General features: G+C 58.9%; 1 protein-coding gene across 1 annotated transcript in view; it reads right to left on the bottom strand.

The window, feature by feature from the left end:
* The window catches only part of LOC133352003 (FRAS1-related extracellular matrix protein 1-like), a 61,825-nt gene that overhangs the window by 17,470 nt on the left and 21,674 nt on the right, over positions 1-22,681 (bottom strand). Inside the window, 24 exon segments of the mRNA XM_061567682.1 lie at positions 504-633; positions 823-967; positions 1,200-1,413; positions 2,099-2,284; positions 3,737-3,980; positions 4,793-5,057; positions 6,553-6,760; positions 6,919-7,060; positions 7,487-7,631; positions 8,726-8,978; positions 9,362-9,558; positions 10,002-10,187; positions 11,060-11,278; positions 12,207-12,459; positions 12,930-13,023; positions 13,207-13,415; positions 14,059-14,226; positions 14,908-15,001; positions 16,989-17,188; positions 17,964-18,106; positions 19,247-19,597; positions 19,867-19,998; positions 20,868-20,976; positions 22,118-22,441. Of these exon segments, the coding sequence (XP_061423666.1) occupies positions 504-633; positions 823-967; positions 1,200-1,413; positions 2,099-2,284; positions 3,737-3,980; positions 4,793-5,057; positions 6,553-6,760; positions 6,919-7,060; positions 7,487-7,631; positions 8,726-8,978; positions 9,362-9,558; positions 10,002-10,187; positions 11,060-11,278; positions 12,207-12,459; positions 12,930-13,023; positions 13,207-13,415; positions 14,059-14,226; positions 14,908-15,001; positions 16,989-17,188; positions 17,964-18,106; positions 19,247-19,597; positions 19,867-19,998; positions 20,868-20,976; positions 22,118-22,441 (4,611 nt within the window).

A 22,681-nucleotide genomic window follows, 5' to 3' on the forward strand; every position in this document is an offset into this window, starting at 1 on the left:
GCTATATCACGGAGCCGCGTCTGAGGTCAATGCAAGTGAATGGCTGTGTCGTGCACCTGAGGGTGGTAATTGCTCGTCGAAGCAACTCTCTGATCTGTGAGCCACCATGTGGAAGCTTCAGGGAACTGACCCCGAGTCAAGCGTCGGGAGAGACGACGCGCTGCGGAAGAAGAGATAAGTGGTTGATGCGCTTACAGACAGGCGGTCAGACAAGTGGACAAATTAATGGATGGGACGTACAGGAAAGTAACCAAATGAATGGATGAGTGTGTAGACAGGTAGACACATTAATAGGTGGACACACATACAGACAAGCAGGCGAGGGAATGAACAAGGGAACGGACTCGATGGACAGATGAATGGAAGGCTGGATGGATGGACAAATACACGAATGGTTAGACAAACAGACGGCGATTCCACAGAGATAAATGGGGTAAAGAAAAGGTCGGAGAAAACAAATGGACGGACACACGGACGGACAGAAGGAAGCGCGTGGCACTCGCCTTGATTCCGACGAACGCCGAGTCCTGGGCACAGCCACTACGCAGCAACCTCACCGCCAGCGTGCCGACGTTCTCGCATACGCGCACCGACACCTCCGCCATCTGCACACGCGCCCACTCCAGCTGCAGGCTGCACCCCGGGGAGGTGGCGGGTGCAGAGGTGAAGTCGGGGGAGCGGGGGGGGGGGGCACAGGAGCGACACTCTCCATCTGTCTCTCACTCTCTATGTGGTCTGTCTGCCCTCTGTCCGAATGCATGCCTCTCTCTCTCTCTCTGCCCCTCCGTCCGTGCGGGTGCTGCGTGCGTCTCGCGTACGTACGTCTGCGTCTCCCCCGTGTTGCCGGCTCTGTCGGACACGCGGAACTCCAGGCTGTCCTCCGTGACGTCCAGCGAGGGGTTGACGATGTACATCACGCGCTTCTCTCTCAGCTCTCGCTGGCAGAAGCTCCCGCGGATGAAGTCACCTGCGCCGACCAACAGCACCGCGTCGCGCTCACAACTACATCTTGGGAATGGACACGTTCTCGTCACGGCCGGGACGGTGGTGGCTCAGAACGCGGCTGCCAGTAATCCAGCACTGCGTGTATGTACGCTTAACCTTTTACGTGCTGATCGGAGGCGACGCAGTAAGGCTCTCAACCTTGGTTGGGAAGGGTTAATAAACTTCCTCAACCCCCCCCCTTTCCCCACAGTTACCATTGGCGGTGTTCTCCAAGTATCCGTAGAGGGGCGGCCGCATGATGGAGAAAGTGATGTCCTCGTCGTTGCCGGCGGCGTCGTCGTCGTGGTCGGTGGCACGGAGGTGACGGATCGTGATGCGGATTCCGTAGCGGCCGCCCCGGAGCGACTCGACGGAGCGCGGGGGAGAGAGCAGCGTGACGCGCGGTGCCACGCGGTCCAGAGGCTCCACCTGGGGCCAGCGCCACCACCACCACCACCACCACCGACGACGACGACGATGCCAACGGTGACGACAGCGTCAGCAGTGAAATCAGCAGCAGCATTGACGACAGCAGCGGTGACGATATCAGCATTAACGATAGCAGCAGTGACATCAGCAGCAGCAGTGACATCAGCAGCAGCAGCAGGGACGACAGCAGCAGTGACATCAGCAGCAGCAGCAACAGGAAAAGCAAACAGCAGCAGCAGCAACAGAGACAATTGCAGCAACAGAAGCGACAACAACAGTGGGAGCAGCAAGAACAGCAGCAGCAGCAACAATTAGTTTGTTGTCCTTCCCCCGCACCTCCGATTAGCGCGGTTGGCTACGGAAGGTGCGAAATAAGTACATGCAAAGTTGTTGAGCGAATATCATGAGCAGGGCTAAATGGAAGGAAGGCCGTGATTGCGTCTCTGAGAGGGGACACGGCTAACGGAGAGTGAGGCAGTCAGTCACAGGCAGGAGAAGGAGGAGGAGGAGAGGAAAGTCTTGAGACGGGAACTTGAACAGGGGCCGCGGAACATTCAGTGGAGATCGTGGGGGGGGGGGGGGGGGAAGGGAGAGTTCCAGATTACGAGGGCAGACGAGTGACCTCGATCCAAAGGTCAAAGCCCCCACCCCCCCCCCCGTGCCTCACTTCTTTGCGCTCTTTCACCTGAATGCTGAAGACGATTGGCTGTGGCGTGAGCCGTCCCTCCAATAGGACGCCCTGGTCGGTGGGGTCGCGAACCAGGAAGGAGAAGTGGTCGAGGTGAGCGGGTCCTCCCGAGTGCCGGTACGCCACGTCCGATTGGTCGACGTCGAGCTGGGTGAACGCCGGCGAGCCCGATTCGTCCACTGCCTGACGGGCGAGGAGAGGGCGAGGAAGAGAGGAAGAGCAGGAGAGGCAAAGGAAGAAAACGTTGTATTATCTATTAAACTAAACCATTGTTTACTTTACAAGGTAAGGCCCAGTGAGCTCCTTTTCAGAAGCGACCTGGCCACCACAAATGATAGGTCAAGGAAGTGGCTTATCATCAGGTGGAAATTTATAGCAGCCAAAGACTCTAAGCGCGTGTCGTCGATTCTAAACGTGGAGGGAAAAACCGGAGAACAATCCACGTGACCACGGAAAGAAAGACACAAACTCCGTGCAAACTCCAAATATACAAGTATCAGGGTCGGGATCGAACCCACGAACCTCCTGCATACCAGGCGAGGTAGTTAACATCTCGCCACATTCCAGCCGCACGGTCTTCTGGGCAGTGCACCTTCCCCCAAAGTGTGCAGTGCGTCGTAATTTCCAGGGTGTCTTATAATCCGGAAAATAGGGTAATACATTTTGTATAAATGGCAGTGTTACCACCGTACGTGATTCGAATCTAATTGATATTTATAGAGTGCCTTCACTCAAGGTAACACAGAATGGAATGATGCTGTTGGCAGGGGTGTGCGCTACAAGGTATTGAAGAATGAGTGACAGCGATAGAGGGGGGATCGCGAAAGTGTGTAGGGGAGGGACGGGAAGGAGTCGAATGGGCGACGGGAGGGAAGAGGAAGATAATTTATGTATGTTTGTTGAACTTCCGTCGCACCGTACGTAGCCATCCGCGCTAATTGGAGGTGTGGGGGACCTGGGGTTAGGAGAGGGGGATCGGGCGGCCGGTGCTGGGGGTGCCTGCACAGGGAGCTGGGGTTGGAGCCGGGAATGGGCAATGGAGAAGAGGTGAAGCTTTAAGAGGGCACCAACCACCCAACCCACCCACCCAACCAACCAGGCACATGCCCCCCCAATGATCCGATCGAAATACCTAATTTTGATTGGATCATTTGGGTTTATTAGTAATAAATCGGCATTTTGCGATCCCCATTGCCACCGTGCAGCATATTATTACGTGGCAGGGACTCTATGAGATGATAGGACAATAGTCCATAATTGGCAATAAGTAATCGGCAAAGCAGCTATAAGTGACTCAGAATTGTGCGCAGTTGCGTATACAGGACACGACTTCCCTGAAGGCATTCACCTTCAGCGAGCGCGATGCTGATCACACAACGCGGTTCGAATTTGACCCTCGATCGATGGCTGCGCCATCGCCGCACACGCGTCGAATAAAAAGCAAGGGACAAGTCCTTACTTACTAACAACTCCTCTATCATTTTTCATTGCTGGAGGGGTTGCCCCCCTACCTGAAAATCCTGGCTCCGCCATTGCAACCACCGAACCCACCCACCCAACTAACACAACCACCGACCTCCCCAACCCAACCATCCACCGACCCAACCCACCCAAACCACCCAACCACCCACCCACCAGCAGCTGTCCTCGAAGGTACAGGGCGCCGTGTCTGGGGGGCTCCGTGACGACGTAGCGGAGGTCCTGGGGGGCCGTGTCGGGGTCGGTGAGATGGAGGGCGGCGCTCGTGATGGCCGCCAGCGTCCCCTCGGCGAGGCGCAGGCCGCCGTTGCGCTCCAGCGTGGGCGGCAGGACGTCCCGGGACTCGACGTCGATGTCCACCGAGCCTAGCTTCGTGCGGAGGCCATTGCTCACCAGGAAACTGTGGAGGGAGGGATGAGAGGGAGGGAGGAGAGGGAGAGAGGTAGGAGAGGGAGGGAGGAGAGGGAGGGAGGAGAGGGAGGGAGGGAGGAGAGGGAGGGAGGGATGAGAGGGAGGGACCCATAATGCTCAACAACAATAAAAAATGAGTTTGGACACAATATCTCTGCTTTCCCGTCAAGTGAGCTCTGGTCCACGCACGAGTAAGCATGCTCCCACCCGCCCTGCCACTCAGAGTAACGTTCATCGCATGGCAGTCAAACAGCTACGTATGATTGTTTTTCTCAGCGATTGGAATTCTGGGCCACATTGAGCGGAGAACCAAATTGAAGTGTTAGTTTTTTCTTATTTTTTTGGCGTCCCGGGCTGAGACCGTAAAAATCTCAAACAATTGTCAATCCGCGCGCAACCACAAGTGGCCGAAGCGTGGATGTCTCCCGACGATCTCAGGAGCTCCGGCAAAGCGCTCGAACTTCTGAGCCAGCGGGCCTCCTCGCAGCGCCACATACACAGGGGGGCCACGAGCGTCTACACAGGAGTGTCTATCATCCATTTTTAGAGGGGTGTGGGGGGGGGGGGTGAACTTTCGCCGATAAGACGTCATCAGTGTGAGGGGCCGCACTCACGGCCACAGGGGGGCCGACAGTGGCCTGCGGGCCTTGCGATGAAGAGTACTGCTCTGCAGCGAAACTTTCACCATTATCCGTGGGGCGGGTTATCCAAGCTTGATTCCCGCTCGCAGTCAAACATGGGCATGGTGGTGGTGGTGTGTGGGGTGGGGGGGGGGAAACCTTTGTCTTTGTCGTCTCCCACCTGAACGAGTCGCGCGCGGCTCCCGCGGGCCCCGTGTGCACGTATCGCACGGCGCCCGCCGCCACGTCCGCCTGCGTGAACCTCCCCGCGCCGACGCCCGGGCTCGACGCCAGCTCCAGGCGCCCGAGCGCCGGCGGCGCCGTCACCACGAACAGCAGCTCGTCGGGGCGGCCCGAGGCGTCGCTCGCGAGCAGCGCGTCGGCCGACAGCGACGCGGAGTCGCGCGCCGCCACCGACACGCGGCCCGTCCGCAAAGCGATGTCACCTGCGGGCGGGGGTCAAGGGACAAAGGTCAAGGGGAGGGGGGGCGGTTGGGGTCCGAGTGAACGATGGAGTTCGGGTTAGGGTTAGTATGCTGGGGGGAGGGGTTAGGGTTAGCGACAGGGTCAGGGTGAATTAATTTTTTTAAACGGCAGCCCGTACGTGACCAAGGGAATGCTGGCGGCCATCACGAGCGCCGTCCCTCCGTCTCACCGGCCCCGACACGGCCCCCCAGGACCTCCGCTACGTCGTCACGGAGCCCCCCAGCCACGGCGCCCTGTACCTTCGAGGCCGGCTGCTGGTGGGTGGGTGGTGCCCCCTTAAAGTGTCGCCTCGTCTCTCCTGCCCTTTCTCTTCCCCACCGCTCCGCTCGCCCCTCCGCTCCTTCCCGTCCCTCTCCTCTACCCTTTTCGTGATCCCCCTAAGGCCCCCTCGATCGCTGTCACTCATTCCTCGATCCGTGTAGATGGTCATCAAGCGAAGATGGTCACTGCATCGCACGCTTTCAGATGCGCTTCTGCGGCTATCTGGAACGCTCTGATATTAGGAAGCCGCTGGGAGCTATCCACTTTACATCCTGATTTGAAAACACATTTCTCAACAAGTGCTATTTGTGTTCAGTTTGTTGTTCTTCCCCTGCACCTCCGATTGGCACGGTTGGCTACGTACCGTGCGAAAGAAGTTCAACATACATACGTACAATTTGGAGGCAATCTTAGGGTTAGTGTCAGGGCCAGAAGCAGGTTTAGAGTTAAAGGTCACGGTTGAATTCAGGCGCAGGGTTAGGATCACGAGTCGTTAACATCACGCCAGGGTGGCAAGATCGAACCCAGATCATGGGTTCGATCCCGACCGGAACGCCTATATATTTAGAGTTTGCGTGTCTCTCTCCATGTGGCCACGTGGATTTGCCTCCGGGTCCTCTGGTTTTTCCCCCCTCCACATTTAGAATCAACAACATGCATTTAGAATATTTGGCTTCGGTAAATTTCCACATGATAATCCACTTTGATGAGTTATCATTTGTGGCCAGGTCAGTGGGCCTTACCTGGTAAAATAAAATGTAAAAAAAAAGGTTATTGGCAGGATTAGGGGGCAAGGTTGGGGTGAGGGTTATCGATCACGAGCACAGACCAGATATCTCACTTGTTGGTACCAACAGTTTCTTTATGTGGCCAATCAAAGTTAACGGTGTGATGACCTGTAAAATGAGCGGGGTTATCAAGTCACTCTAAACTAAAGTATGAAAACTAAACTAGCAGGGTGTGCACTCTGATCTTCGACAATTCACTAAATGAAGTAAAAACTACGCAAATATATTAGAACAAGATATTATTACGCACATCATAATCATGTTTAGTAACTTTCTGGCCAGATTTTTTTTTTATCCTGCGCAGTTCCGGGGCACCCCCCTCTCTCTACCGCCCCCTTCACCCTCACCCCCCCACCCCCCCCTCCACCCCCCCGCCCGCCCCCCCATCCCCGCGCGAGCCACTTGCCCTTGAGCGCATCGCGAATGGAGACGACGAAGGAGGAAGTGGGGGCAGCGTTGTCCCCGTCAGTGAGCGTGAAGCGGAACGAGTCGTGCAGCGCCGCCGCCGCCGGCGCCGGCGCCGCGCGGTGCCGGTAGCGCACGCGGTTTTCGTCCACGTCCTCCTGGGAGAAGGCGGCGCCGGCGAGGAGCTCACGCCACTCGCCCCCGTCCGACTGGCAGCGGAGAAACAAGCGTGGGGCGATGCAATGTACTACAGTGGGGCAATGCAATGTGATACAATGTAGTGGGGCGATGCAATGTGATACAATGTAGTGGGGCGATGCAATGTGATACAATGTAGTGGGGCGATGCGATGCCGGCAAGCTCGCACCTTGTGCTGCAGCGAGCCCTGCTGGGGCGCGCCGGCGAGCACAAAGGAGACGCCGTCGCGTCCCGTGTCTCCGTCCTCAGAGTCCAACTCGGCGCTGGAAATCACGCGGCTCTCGCCCCAATCCACCCACGCCCCGGCGTTCCTGCACGGGGAGTACGGCAGCGGCGCCGCGGTCACAACGCGGCCGTGCACTCGACGTGGAACCAACGCACGGGTGAGCCGGGAGGTTCGTTGTGGCCGGTGGTCGGCAAACCAAAATAACAAGAAGAAACATTTTTTTTGCGTGCGTGTTCGAATTCGATAACAAACAAACAAACAACAAACCGCCCTCAATATTTCAAAGGGACCGCGCAATGCACTGCGGCGAACACGAGAGGGCGGTCCTCGACGAGTGACGTCACGAAGGAGCCCGTTGAAGAGCCACCGCACGCGGCTCCGGGGGCCGCAGCTTTGCCGACCCCTCGCTCTGTCCGATGCCGCATGAGGGCCTCGTTCTCAGCGGCGCGGCGCACGGCTCGCCGCGGGGGGCGGTGGTGGGGTGGCCCCCCCTCCCCACGCGAGGGCTCACCGCGTAAGGCGCGGTGGCTCGTCGTTGACCGGCTGGACGCGCACGTTGACGGTGGCCGTGGCGGCGTGCGCCCCGTCCCACACGCGCACCGAGAACGCGTCGTCGGCGCTCTCCGAGCCGTCGTGGACGTACGTCAGCGCCAGGCCTGCGCGCCGGCGGGGACGGTTAGAGAGAGAGGGGGAGACGGAGACACCGTGAAGACAGAGATCCCCCCGATCGACCCACCGTGTATGGCAGTAGTGTCCTTCGCAAGCCCCCTACAAAGGCAAAGATCCCCCCGTATAGCCTCAGCAGACTGTTAGGGCAAGTGCTGTGAGCGAGCAGCACCGATGAAGGCCGGCACGGCGCAACGAGGGGGGTGAGTGGCCAGCACCACGCCCGGCCGCCTCCATATATATACAGTCAGTTCTGTACTCACACACAAACACTAATACACGCATACCGTCTCTCGCACGTGCATATATACACGCATATGCCAAAGACAAACATCCCCCGTATAGCCTTAACAGACTGTTGGGGCAAGTGCTGTTATGAAGGTCGAAATGGCACACGAGGGGGTGGGTGGCCAGCTACCTCACCTGGCCACATTTGTCTCCCCAGCGGCTATGTTTACACACCGCACCAGGTACTCATTTGAGGCTGAGTCGATTTCGGGGAGGCCCAGGACCGTTTCAGATCATCGTCACCGGTGTTGGCCGTGAGCGGGAATCGCTAGGATCGTAGCGCTAACCGCTACACCACCGCTCCCCACACACACGTGCCCACACAAGTGCACACGCACATACCGAGCGCAACCACGGCCCTGAGCAGCTCAGGGAAGATGCGTGGAGCAGCGCGGACCTCGGTAAAAAGAGCTGCCGGCGGATGTGCCCCAATGGTAGACACCAAACGATGGAAGACGAACAGAAAGCAGCAGAATGAACTAAAAACGATCAACTATTTTTCTCAGTAGCGAACCTGGCCACAAATGTCAGCCCAACAAAATGGCTCATCACGTGGAAATGTATTGCAGCCAAGACTCTAAGCGCGCGATGTTGATTCCAAATGTGGAGGGAAAAACCGGAGGACCCGGAGAAAAATCCACGTGTCCGCGGGGAGGGAGACACGCAAACTCAAAATATACAGCAGCAGGCGTCAGGGTTGGGATCTAACCCACAACCTCCTGTATACCGGGCGAGGTAGTTAACATCTCGCGAGTGCGCCACGCCTAAATGCCAGCGCCGCGCTGGCGCCGCGTGCCTTGCTTGAGCTGCTCCATGCCGAACGACGTCATCACGGCGTCATCGCCGCCGGCGTGGCTCTCCGCGCCGTCGTGCTGCTGCGTCCCCGTGAGCCGGCGCCGCCGCGTGGGGTCGGCGCCACGAGCGCCGCACACGAGGATCCCGTGCCGGGGCTCCGCCACCACGGAGAAGCGGAGGGCGTCGGCGGGGACGTCCAGATCGACGGCGTCGATGACCGACGGTCCCAGCTCCCTGCTGTGTCCCTCCAGCACCTGGGAGATGGCGGGAGGCAGAGGAGAGAAAGGAGAAAGAGAGAGGAGAAGAGTAGAGAGAGAGAACAGTGAGCGGCTTGGTAGAGAGTTGATAAACCCTCTTTTAATGAAATGATCGTCAAGATGATCACAACGGTGATGACGATGACGATGACCTTAATCCTTAACACTGCTGCAACTGCTGCTGCTGTTGACAATCATCAATCGCTAATACCGCTAGAGCAGTTGCTCCTGCTCACGATGATGTATTTGGATATTTTGAACTTCTTTGATGACGACGACGACGACGCTCACGACAATAGCGAACGCCGACAGCCGGGAGCCGTAACGACCACCGCCGGCGCCCACGCGGTGCGTGCGTGGGGGCCCCGCGGCCCGCCCACCGTGATGTTGTGCGCGACGAGGGCGGGCGGCTCGTCGTTGGCGGGCGCGATGAGCACGTGCAGGACGAGGTCGCGTGAGCGCCGCTCGCCGTCCGTCGCGTGCAGCGCCAGCTGGTCGCCCGTGGGTTCCACGCGCTCGTGGCGCGACTGCACGTAGTTCACGTGGCCCGCCAGCAGGTCGTGCAGCGAGAACGAGCCTAGGGCAGCACCAGCAGCAGCAGAGAGCACGGTGGGGGGGGGGGGGGGGGGGGGGTGGGGGGGAAGAGAGGGAAGGAGAGGGAAGGACATAAACGGGAGACAATGTTGAAGCAGGTGCGGCTCAACCAACTGGGCAGTGATAATCATCGTCATCATCATTTTTATCATCATCGTTATCCTCATTATTATCATCATTGTTATAATCATTGTTTTAATCATCTTTATCATCATCGTTATATTGATCATTGTTTTCATAATCGTTATCACCATCGTAATCACCATCGTTATCACCATCGTTATCGTCGCTTTTGCGTTCACGTGCATATTTTCGCGAGGCCGTGCGCCAGATCCAAACGTGCGTCTCCCCAAACGCGCCGCACGCGCGTGCGGGTTGCGCGCGTGCGCACACGTGCGTGAAAGAGGCGACCGGGCAGCACCGTACCGACGCTGATGCCGGCGTTGCTGCGCTCGTGGCCGGGCGACGGCCGCGTGTTCTCCACGAAGCCGAAGCGCGGCGGCGCCACCAGCACGAGCAGCAGCCGCTCTGGCGGCGTGTCGGGGTCCAGCGCCGTCAGGTGCTCCGCCGACACGCGGACGCGGCCCGCCTCCTCTACCAGTAGCACCGCGCCTGTGCCACCGCCACACAACCAAAGGTAAAGATCCCAACCCCCCCCACTGTAAGACACACGGGGGCCGGTCGGGGCAAGCGTTGTCATCGCGAGCGCACGGTACGAGTGCCGGCAGCGGAGTTTCCCGCGGGGGTGGGTGTGTGGTGTGGCCAGCAACCACGCAGCGACCACGGTCGTCTCCCCGGCGATGATGGTTATCCGCCGCGTGGAGGGAAAACCCGAGGACCCGGAGACAAATCCACGCGACCACGGGGAGAGAGAGACACGCAAACTCCAAATATACAGCAGCAGGTGTCAGGGTCGGGATCGAACCCACGACCTCCTGTATACCAGGCGAGGTAGTTGACATCTCCTAGCCACCGTGATGATGATGAGAGAGAGAGAGAGACACGCAAACTCCAAATATACAGCAGCAGGCGTCAGGGTCGGGATCGAACCCACGACCTCCTGCATACCAGGCAAGGTGGTTAACATCTCCTAGCCACCGTGATGATGATGAGAGAGAGAGAGACACGCAAACTCCAAATATACAGCAGCAGGCGTCAGGGTGTCGAACTCACGACCTCCTGCATACCAGGCGAGGTAGTCAACATCTCCTAGCCACCGCGGTGCCGTAAGCGCATGGCATCACTGTTGTTACGTCGAGCTCTGGTTATTCAGGATGTTCGCGCCACATTTAGTCCGGGTGAGCTCAGACCGGGTACCTCACTCGTCAGTACCGCCCGAAGTTCGCGTCACTTCAACAGCTTCCAATATCTCGACGTGGCCGAGCGCAACAGGAAGCTGATCGTGCGAAGACCGCCGCTCAGTCGTAACGAGCGGCCGTCCTCGAGGAATGTCCCCGGGGGCCCTGCGAGCGCCCCGCACGCACCCACGGTGAGCGACGGCGCTTCGTTGTCGACGGGCGTCACGGTGATGTTGAGGTCGTGGATGGGCAGCGAGTCGTGAGCGGGGAGCGGGGGCGGCTCGCCTCCCTCTGCACCGTCGTCGTCGTCGTCGCCGCCGGCGCCGTCCGCTCTGCTGCCAGCCTCGGCGTCGGACAGCACCAGCGTCACCGTGTCGTGGACGGGATGCAGTCCGATTTCCCCTCCTGCGGAGACGCGGACGGACCGGCGGACAAACGGATTGTCTACGTGACCCTTGTTGCCAATGTGAAGGTGATCAAATAGACGTGGCCAAGAATAACGGGAAGTTGACATCAGAATCACCGGAGGTATCCCACGAGCTGTAAAGTTATTCTTCACAGATGTCCAGTAAGTTTCACAGATGCTCCGCGGAGGATGTAATACAGGAGGGTGTTGAGACTCAAGAGGTGTTAAGAAACACCAAATAGACTGCACCGATGACAAGGCGCCTAGCACCGGTGAGACACAGCCATGAAAGACGCTGGCTCTGGTGCCGGCCAATCGGTTTCAAGTTCTGCGTACGTTATGAAAGCAAATGTTCGTATGTTTCACCACAAATATGTGTGGTTAATGGTTGCTTGATGCCTTGTAATAATGGGTGTCTATTTGGTGTTTAAAATGTAGTATTATTTCCAGAAAGGGTCAAAGATTTGAGAAGTGAAACTGCGACACTTCTGACCAATTCACCGATTTCAGGTCGCGTGTGTGTGTGACCCATGCGTGACCCATGCGTGTGTACCCACCCGTGGGTGCGCGCATATCCCCGCGTGCGTACCCGTGTGTCTGTGTGTGCACCCAAGTCAGAGCGGTTATGGGGAGCGGTGGTGCAGCGGTTAACGCGCTGCGCCAACACCAGTGACGATTATCTGAACCGGTCCTGGGCCTCACCTATTTCGACTCAGCCTCGAATGAGTACCTGGTGCGGTGTGTCAACAACGTCACTGGGGAGACAAAGGCGGCCGAGCGTGGTGCTGGCCGCCCACCCCCTCGTGCACCGTGCCGGCCTTCATAGGTGCTCGCTAACAGCACTTGCCCCAACAGTCTGTCAGGGCTACACTCACGTGACCCACGCACGTATAACCACGTGCACGTGCCCTGGCACCCCCCGCGTACCCGTGTGAGTGTACGCGATGAGCCCCCGCGCGACGTCCCCCTGCGTGAAGCGCAGCGTGGGCACGCCGGCCCGCGTGAGCGCGCCGAGCGACGGCGCCCGCGCCACCAGGTAGAGGAGGCGGCCCGTCGCGCTGTCGGCGTCGCGCGCCGCCAGGTGGGCCACCGTCACGGGCACCGCGCCCCCCTCGGGGCACGGCAGCTCGGGGAGCAGCCCGGCCAGCAGCTGGGGGGACTCGTCATTGACGGGGGAGACCTGCGGGATCGGGGGGGAGGCAAGTGTGGGTAGGAGTCAGGTTTTGCGTTGTGGTTGTTTTTGACGCTTTCAAACGAAACCCTTCACCTGTTCCGATAATGAACGGTCATCAGTTTATTTTTTTTCTTTTCTGCCCGAATCGGTTCTGACTACGTGCGTGTACGTCGAAACGTGCGTGCGTCATCGAAACTATTGCGAACGGAATCGGAAGTAAGAGGGCGCGTGGCACAGTTTGGCGCCGGCTATCGCAGAGTGCCGTCGTGTCGCCACGGTTCTCTGCGGTGAGCACAGTACAGTGCTTTAGAAAACAGCGGCGCTGCGCCTATCTGAATAAATTTTACACCAAGCCGCTCGGGGAGCTCCCCACCCTGCAACGTGCAGACGTCTCGGAACGGGAGAGGGTTAAGACGGCGCTTTAATGCTAGCACTCTCCGTCTTGTCACAAGTCCGTGCGTGCATCCCTCGGTCACCTGAATGTGAAGGACTCCCTCTGCGGTGTTGGTGCCATCGGTGGCCGTGATCACGACGTCGTCCTCCAGCGTCTCCGAGCTGTCGTGCTGATAACTGCCGACGGCATCGCGGTCGGTACAAGTTTCCAACGACGTCAACGGCGACACTTCCCGCGCGTTGCCGCGCCGTGTTTGTTGTTTACGTGGTACGCCGCGCGTGTTCGTGCGTCTGCGCGTGCGGCCGTGCCGCGTGTTGCCGTAGCGCACGTGAACTCGCCGCCGCGCCGCGTGCGCTCACGTGAGCCGCAGGTCCCGTACGTGCGCCGCCGTGAAGCGGTCGCCCTCGAGCAGCGCGACGCCGTCGAGCAGCAGCTCCCCGTGGCGCGGGCGGCGCGACACGAGCAGCGCCAGCGCCGCCGCCTCCGAGTCGGCGTCCCACACGGAGAGCGCCTCCTCCCCCAGGGCGCACCACGCGCCCTCGTCCACGTGCACGGGGAACACCTCCAGCTGCATGCGCACACACACACGCGCGCACACACATGCGCAAATACGCGCACACACACACGCACACACATGCGGGCACAAACACGCACACACGCATACGCGCGCACACACACGCACACACACGCATACGCGCGCACACACACACGCACACACGTGTACATGACACACAAAGATCTCCCGTATAGCCGTAACAGACTCTTGGGGCAGGTGTTGCTAGCGAACACCTATCACGCCCGGCCGACTTTGTCTCCGAGTGGCGATGTTTACACACCGCACCGGGTACTCATTTGAGGCTGAGTCGACCTACGAAAGGCCCAGCACAGATTCAGATACTCGTCAAGCACACGCACGCACGAACGCACACGCACGAACGCATAGGCGCACAGGTTCGTTTGCGGGTGCCTGCTGTCCCCTCTTCATTCGCGGACGATACCGACAAGCGTCCGGTGACCTCCTACCAATTTCGTAATCAATTGTTGGATTAGGTGCCGCGGTAACGATCCAATCACATCCGCGTCGTCAACACCCTCACACCACCCGACACACGTGCATGCGCGTGTGCGTGCGTGCGCGTGTGCGTGTGTGTGCGTGTGTGCGTGTGTGTGCGTGCGTGTGCGTGCGTGCGCATGTGCGTGCGTGCGCGTGCCTGTGGCGGCTGGTTGTCCACGGGCAGCACGGTGATGTTGAACGTGAAGCCCTCGGCCACGCCGCCGTGCCGGTCGGTGACGGTGAAGGCAAACTCCACGGACCGCGGCCAGGGCCCCACGTCGGCCATGGGCGGCATGTACGCCACCTTCATGTGGTTCACGGCGTGCTGCACACACACACACACAAAGGTCACCCGGGTAGCCTACATATGCATGTACGTATGTAGAACTTCTTTCTTTCCCACCCTATGTAGCCAACCGTGCTCATTGGAGGTGTGGGGGAAGGAGAAGAAACTAAACACAATGAAGCAGTTCCAAAGAAATGAGTTTTAAACAGACTGTTGGGGCAAGTGCTGTTAGTGAGCACCTATGAAGGCCGGCACGGCGCACTAGGGGGTGGTGTGGCCAGCACCACGCCCGACTGCCTTTGTCTCCCGAGTGGCGATGTTTACACACCGCACCAGGTACTCATTTGAGGCCTAGGGCAGGCCCAGGACCGGTTCAGATAATGGTCACCGGTGTTGGCCGTGAGCGGGAATCGAACTCGGGGTTAGTTTCTTGCCGAATGAAGCATCGCAGTAGTAGTAATAATAATAATCCATAATAAAGGTTTTTTTGGGTTAGATCGCGTAAATATATAAATGTGTCATTAAAACGACACCACCCGACATAGCCAACTAGTAAGGGTTGTCACGTAAACGGAACGTGGCCAAATCGTCACTAGTACAGCACCACCGGTGTGTGGGAGAGCCAAGCCTCAACATTTACAATCCAAGTACGACGTTCCGCCAGTAATTACAACCAGCTTCATCAGGCGACGGCCAGATAATAATAATTATGACAACAACCTGTGTGAAGGAGCGGATCTCAGCCACCGAAGCGTCTTTCGTCGCCTTGGTCATGCTGTCCATTGACACGAGCTTCCCGGCGTCCAGGGATCCGCTGTCGAGGCACACGATGCAAGCCGACGTCAACGCTGCCGCGACAGTCCCACAATGAATCTCTTGCACGGAGAACCCCGGAGGAAAAAAAGAAAAAATAAACAAATAAATAAATAAACCCGGCAGCATTCGATGTTCGTTAAACCAGGCAGGAGGCCGGCTGGCTCGGGGCTCAGGGAGCACTTGGCAACCGCTAAGATCCTGGGTTCAAATCCGGGCACCCGCCCCCCCCATCAAACTGGGTTCTCGGGTGCGGTGAGTCGACGTCCGGTCACGAAATTTTTTTAAAAATTCAACATGTGACGCCGCGACGTCCAGCGTCCGCTCGCTCTCTAAGGCAAAGAGCGACTCTCAGAGACGTGGGGAACCACTGACGAGCGGGAAGGCGGTCACACGGAGAGCCGGCGGCCACAATCGCCCGAGCTCTGCGGTCCTCTATATGTGAAGGTGTTACCGGCCAATTAACCCTTTCCCGTTCGGAGACGTCCGCAAGTTGCAGGGTGGGCGGTCCCGTTCGCCTCTGAATCTCGGAACGCGCGAGCGGCTCAACTGTGCCACACGCCCTCCCGCACGGCCTTATGGGAGCCTCTGTACCGATACACTTATTTTCATGGTTTCGTTTTCATGATGTACAAATACGTCATCGGAACAGAATCGGAAGAAAAACTGATGACGTACACGAAAGAGCTAATGAGTGTTTAAATGTGGGAGGAAACCGGAGCACTCCAGAGTAAACCCACGCGTGCGAGGGGGAAACACTCTATCCCATCTGCTTCTGGCAGAGCCAGGGTATGCCAGCGGCACCTCCTCATCGTGAGGCTCGTGATCCACCAACCCTTGCTGCTACTGTGGTGGTCATGATTGACACACATGCGCCACAACCATGGGGAGGGGTAGAAACCGGTCCAGACCGGTCGGGCCAACGGCGGTTGGAACCCCTCTGAGGGGACGGGGCTGGCAGGAGCTACGATCCCCCAGAGCCCCGCTCCTCAGGGAGAAAGAGTATATAAGGCGGGTCCCTGAGAGTGCGAGTCAGTCCGTCTCAAGCCGAAGCCAGAAGCCGCCTGAAGAAGAAGAAGACCCTGGACCCCAAGCCGCCGAGGTCCTTCTAAGGGCCGGGGCTCAGGGCGGTGCCAGTGGTCGTGGGGTTAGGACCCTGAGGTTCTCTCGGCCTGATGCCCTTGTAAGGGCCAAGTCCGGACGGGCCAGTGGTCAGGGACCCACTGGGCCAGCGGTGGGTCAGCCTCCCCTAGGTTTAGCTAGCCGGAGGGCTCAACTAGGGAGAGTTGTAGGTACGATAGCCCGGAGGCTGTACCTCCCCAGGTTGTGGGTGGAAGGGGCCATTACCCCTTTGTGTTAGGGATTAGTGTAAACTGTTTGGTAAAATGAAGCGTGTTGCCTCTACGAAGACTCCGTCTCCCTCCAAGAACATTACACTACCTCTACAGCGCTGGATTACAGGCAGCCTCGTGCAGCTGTGTAGTCACCGCCGTGCATCGAGAAGAACCGACTCGGACGCAGTGCCGTGTGGAGGCCAAGCGCTGAGCTGGCGCTCCTGACATTGTTGACAGACATCGAGGTTTCCACCACTTGTGGTTTAATTGGATTTACCCAATTGTACAGAGTTTATGGTCCCGGATACCAACAAATATAAAACCTTTCACTTAAATTCGGTTGTACGTATGTATCATAAACTTATTTCGCACCGTACGTAGCCAACCGCGCTAATCGGGCGTGCAGGGGGGAAGGACAACAAACTGAACACAGTCAGCGGTTCTAAAGAAAAGCTTCTGCACTTCACGTGGCTAAACTCCAGTTCTGACGGGACCGCCAAATCCAGCAAAACCCAAACTATGGGACAAGTTTGGCAGACGTGCGCCTATAATGACGTCGCGGGGACGGTCAACATGCACGCGGTATCGTAACATCGCCGCCGTGATACCACGACGATTCAAAACCGCCGGCAAGCCAACGGCCGCCACCCTCACCCGGCGCCGTCCACGAATCGGCAGGGCCGCACGAGGACGTAGAGCAGCTCTTGTGGGGGCGTGTCGGCGTCGCTGAACCGCAGCATCTCCCGTGTCAGCACCGCCAGCTCCGTCTCGCGCACCGCCAGGGCGCGCCCGACGCCGCCCGCGACCTCACGCGGCACCTCGTTGTCCACCGGCGTCACGTGCACCGTCATGGTCTGCGCGCGAGCGTGGGGGGGGTGGGGGGGGTCAGTCGGACGAGCGGACGACGTTCGCGGCCGCACGGCATGGACGGAGCGCGGTGCTCGACGCGTCCCCGTCAGCGGCATTTGTGATCCTCAGATGTTTTTGGGGTTACATCGCGTGAATAAAAATGCGACGTTAAGCCCGCCACCACCGGACACAGCCAACTAGATGGGTTTGTCACCACGTCGAGAAAACATGGCAATTCTTTACCCCTACAGCACGCCGGCGTGTTGGAGAGTAAACCCACGACAACATTTGCAATTCGACTATCGCGACGTTTCTCCGCTAATTACAACGAGCATAATCAGGCGACAGCCAGAGTTGTGGAGAGATCCTCCTGTTACGGTCTTAAACCCAAAAACCTCGATGATGGAAAATATTGGTCATGAAAGCCGACTACGCGTTAAACTGTAAATATATAACAGTTGACGTTTTGGGCAATATGTGCCATGCAGAAGAAGGGGCATTGCCCGAATCGTTGCCCATTACTACAATTATATATTTTTCCTTCCAAGGCCTCGCAGTGCTTATTAACGAACGTTCGTGAACCCACTGCAGCCTGCGATACACGTCCAGGCAGGCCCCCCCCCCCACCTCAACTCCCCCCCTCCCCACCAATCTCAACTCCCCCCTAATCTCGACCCCCCCCAACCTCGACCCCCTCCAACCTCGACCCCCCCCAACCTCGACCCCCTCCACCGCCCCCCACCCCCCATCTGGAACCCCGCCCCCCGGGGGTGCGCGTGCCTGCTTGTCGGACACGTTGGGAGGCTCGTGTGTGTCCGAGAGCACAAACTCGAAGGAGTCGTGCAGCTCCTTGCCGCCGCGGTGCTCGTAGAAGATGAGGCCGTCAAAGAGGTCCCTCTGCAGGAACCGCTCCACGGGCTGCCCTGCTCACGCCACGACCGCACACGAAGCCCTCGCCACGACCGCACACGAAGCTCTCGCCACGACTGCACACGAAGCCCTCGCCACAACCGCACACGAAACCCTCGCTACAACTGCACACAAAGCCCTCGCCACGACCGCACACGAAGCCCTCGCCACGACCGCACACGAAACCCTCGCCACGACCACACACGAAACCCTCGCCACGACCGCACACGAAACCCTCGCTACAACCGCACACGAAACCCTCACCACGACCGCACACAAAGCCCTCACCACGACCGCACACAAAGCCCTCACCACGACCACACACGAAACCCTCGCCACGACCGCAGACGAAACCCTCGCTACAACCGCACACGAAACCCTCACCACGACCGCACACAAAGCCCTCACCACGACCGCACACAAAGCTCTCGCCACGACCGCACACAAAGCCCTCACCACGACCGCACACAAAGCTCTCGCCACGACCGCACACAAAGCCCTCACCACGACCGCACACAAAGCTCTCGCCACGACCGCACACAAAGCCCTCACCACGACCGCACACAAAGCCCTCACCACGACCGCACACAAAGCTCTCGCCACGACTGGCACACGAAGCCCTCACCACGACCGCACACAAAGCCCTCGCCACGACCGCACACAAAGCCCTCACCACGACCGCACACAAAGCCCTCACCACGACCGCACACAAAGCCCTCACCACGACCTGCACACGAAGCCCTCGCCACGACCGCACACTGAAGCCCTCACCACAACCGCATACAAAGCTCTCGCTACGACCGCACACGAAGCCCTCGCCACAACCAATGCCAGTTACACTCGTTTATTTTTGTAAGCTATGGGAGGAACCCGGAGGAACTCCACACAGGACAGGGGGAGAACGCACAAAACTACACAGGGAAAGGCGCCCGAGTCGGGAATCGAACCATGCCGTGAGACACCTCCGATTCACATGGTTGGCTACGCGCGATTGCACAAGAAGTTCAGCATACACACATACGTTACCACCGCGAGACTCGACAATTCACCGCATCGCTAACCCAACGGTACACATCGCACCAACAATATGTACGGATCGAGAGGCGAAGTCGCGGGTTGCGGGGGGGGGGTTGGCGGATCACCAAGTGACTCACCGGGGCCGCCCGGCTCGTCCTTACGGAGCAGCCGCCCGGCGGCGGGCGGCGCCGTCACGGTGAAGAGCACCCTGCCGTCGTCGTGCGGCTCGTCGGGGTCGCTGGCGCGCAGCACCTCGGGCGAGACGGGCACCGTCTCTCCGGCGCACGCGGCGAGCGCCAGCGCGACGACGAGCGCCGGCGGCGTGTCGTCGACGGGCGCCACGCGCACGGGGAAGGAGTGGCGCGCAGAGTGGCGGCCGTCCGTCACGCGGAACGCCACGTGGTCGCGGGCGCCGTCGCTGCCGTCGTGGTGGTAGCGCACGGCGCCGTCGCGCAGGTCGCGCACCGAGAACGAGAAGCCCTTGCCTCCTGCGGGGGGGGGGGGGGGGGGTGAGAGAACTCATCGAGTGCCTGCGGCTGCACGCGTCGCCTGCCCTACTGCGCACGCTGCACACCGCACGGCCGTGCCCCAGCCACCCCGGGTCCCCTCCGTGTCCCCTTCTCCCACCCACGTGTGAGACCCCCCCCCCACAACCCCCCCTCCTCCCCCCACACCACCCCCTCGTCCCGGGCGAGCCCCCCCACCCAGCCCTCCCCGCACCACCCTCCCCCCCCACCCTCCCCCCCACCCTCCCCACCGCGCACGCTGAGCCGCCCGTGCTGCAGGCCGTCCACGGCGAGGATGCGCACAGCGGCCAAGTCGTCGTTGTCCACCACCTGGAAGCGGTCCCACGTGATGGCCCGCGACTGCCCCTCCAGCAGGTCCAGGCCTGGGCGGGGGGGGGGGGGTGCACACGGGGGCGGGGGGGGTGTTGGACCGTGGGGTGTAGGGGTGGGGGGGAGATGGAGGGGGGAGGTAGGGGGGGAGATGGAGGGGGTGGAGATGGAGGGGGGGGTCGACGGGAACACACAGGGGCATGGTGAGCCATCACACAAAGATGGTCACTGCATTGCGCTTCTGCGGTCGTCTGGAACGTTCTTCCGTCCGACATTAGGAAGCCACTGGAGCGATGCACTTTTAAATCATCTCGTTTGAAAACGAATTTCTTTAGAACTGATTTTTGCGCTTAGTTTATTGTCTTTCCCCCGCACCTCCAATTAGCGTGGTCGGCTACGTACGGTGTTAAAGAAGTTCAACGTACACACAGCACACAATTGACACAATAAGGAACACACTGGGACCCGGAGCACGCATCCCAACGGTGTGCAGGTACCATCTAGGTCTGTCATCCCCTAAGACTGTCCGGTGACCTCCTTCCATGCTTCACGTGGCCTCAGAGTGCACCTAGCCTGGCACAAGCGCTGTGGTGATGTGGCTGTTGTTGTGTGCGCGTGGGGGGAGCGGCTTCCCGAGTACGATTCCTACTCACGGCCAATAGCAGTGACGAATATCCAAACTCTTCCTGGGCCTCTCCTAGGTCGACTCAGCATTTAAACGAGTACCCGGTACGGTGTGCAAACATCGACATTGGGGAAGACAAAGGAGGCAGGGCGTGGTGCTGGCCACCCACCGCTTCGTGTGCCGTGCGGGCCTCCGTAGGACCTCACCAACAGCACTTGACGGCCTGTTCAAGGCTATCGGGGTTAGGGGGGGTGGGAGATCTTTGCGAGTGTCCGTGTGGGGCCGCGCATCGCACACCCATGTTCCAGGAGACGCGGGGCGCGTTGGTCTCCGTGTTGCGGATGGAGATGTGGAGCATCAGCGGGGCGCTCCGAGCGAAGTATGAGTCGTGAACCTCGAACTCCGCCTGCCGTGTGAGTGTGCGTGCGTCTGCGTTAGAAGCGCGTGCGCGCTGCGCGTTAGAAGCGTGTGTGCATTTGTGTGTGCGTGACACCAGAACCACGGACAAATGGGCAAAAGTCCAGCCGCTCACCAGCAAGCTAGACAGACAGACCATTGCACAGACTCGGATTCAGCTGTGCAGCCATTGCAGAGCCTGACAGAGATAAGGGGCCGTCCATAAATAACGTCACGCGGTTTTAGACGTATTTTGACCCCCCCCCCCCCTTGTCACACGGCGTCACCAAAAGTCAGACCCCCACTCAAATTTGACGTCACAAAGCTCTGCCCCCCCCAAAACCATATTTCCATTTTGAAAATAAAACATGCTTCAAATCGTATTTAATGTGGCGCTCCACTCTGATGTTGTAGGAGAAAACATATATTAAAAAGGAGGCGTTGGAAAGATTACATTTTGCATAAAATTTACTTGAAAATATTCAACGTCTAACTAAAACTGCAGATGTTCAGAATATTATATTGAAATTATCTTATAATTATAAAATATTTAAAGTAATTATAACTATTGAAAAAATAAAGCAAAATGGAGAGTACAATTATAACAATCACATATTCATGCCCTGGTAGAATCATTAAGATAAAAATGTTTAATAACAATCATTAAAAAAAATTTCGTCACATTTCTCAAACCCACCCCCCCCTCGTCACAATTGTCTGACCCCCCCCCCCCCCAGATGAGTGACGTCATTTATGGACGGCCCCCAAGCACCCTGCCTGTGCTCTATTAGGTAGACACACAGCCAGAGTGACCGACATTAATACAGACAGACGCTCACAGTCAGACAGGCCACCAGCCTGTACTCTGACCAGTAGAACAAACCAACACGGTCGCTCACAGAGTCAACCGACAGCCAGCTAGACTGACGGACTGCCTGTGCTGTATTAGAAACACAACCAGCCAGTCAGAGAGACATGGACAGGCAGCCTCCACTCTGTCCAATATCCACACAGAGCTTGACGCTTACCTCACTCACTCACCCCCCGCCCTCCTTCCCACCATCCCGCCTGCTCCCGTGCCTGCCCACCTGTATGCCCTCCTGTCCACCCGCCATGTCCGCTCTCCCCCCCTCCCCCGTGCGCCCACCCACCTCGTAGGTGCGTCGCTCGGCGTGGCTCGAGTTGGGCGGCTGGTACGCGACGAGCATTTCGTTGAGGTCCCTCCAGGTGAAGGAGGTGACGGGCCGCGTGTGGTCGCTCAGGTGGGTGAGGAAGCCCTCGGCGGGCGGCTCGGTGACGTTGAACACCAGGTCGTGGCGCGGCGTCTCGCCGTCCTTGGCGTCGAGCGAGGCGACGCTGATGGGCGTCAGGATGAACTGGTCCACCTCCAGGATGAAGGACGACATGGGGGCGGCGTGCGGCGGCTGGTTGGGCACGGCGCCCTCGATGTGCACGGGCAGCCACATGTGCTCCACCTATTGCGGGCGGACGCACACACGGACGGAGAGTCCACGGGCAGACGGACCGACAGTCATGTACGTACGTTGAACTTCTTTCGCACCGTACGTAGCCAACCGTGCTCATCGGAGATGCGGGAGCGGGGGGGGGGGGGAGGACAACAAACTAAACTGGAACAGAGAGCACGTGGGGGTCACAAAAGGGCAGGGGGTAGGTGGCCAACACCACGCCCGGCCGCTTTTCTCTCCCTAGTGATG

Source organism: Lethenteron reissneri, chromosome 39 (genome assembly GCF_015708825.2).
Source record: "Lethenteron reissneri isolate LAM-NWPU_2019-01 chromosome 39, ASM1570882v1, whole genome shotgun sequence".
Lineage (NCBI taxonomy): Eukaryota > Metazoa > Chordata > Hyperoartia > Petromyzontiformes > Petromyzontidae > Lethenteron > Lethenteron reissneri.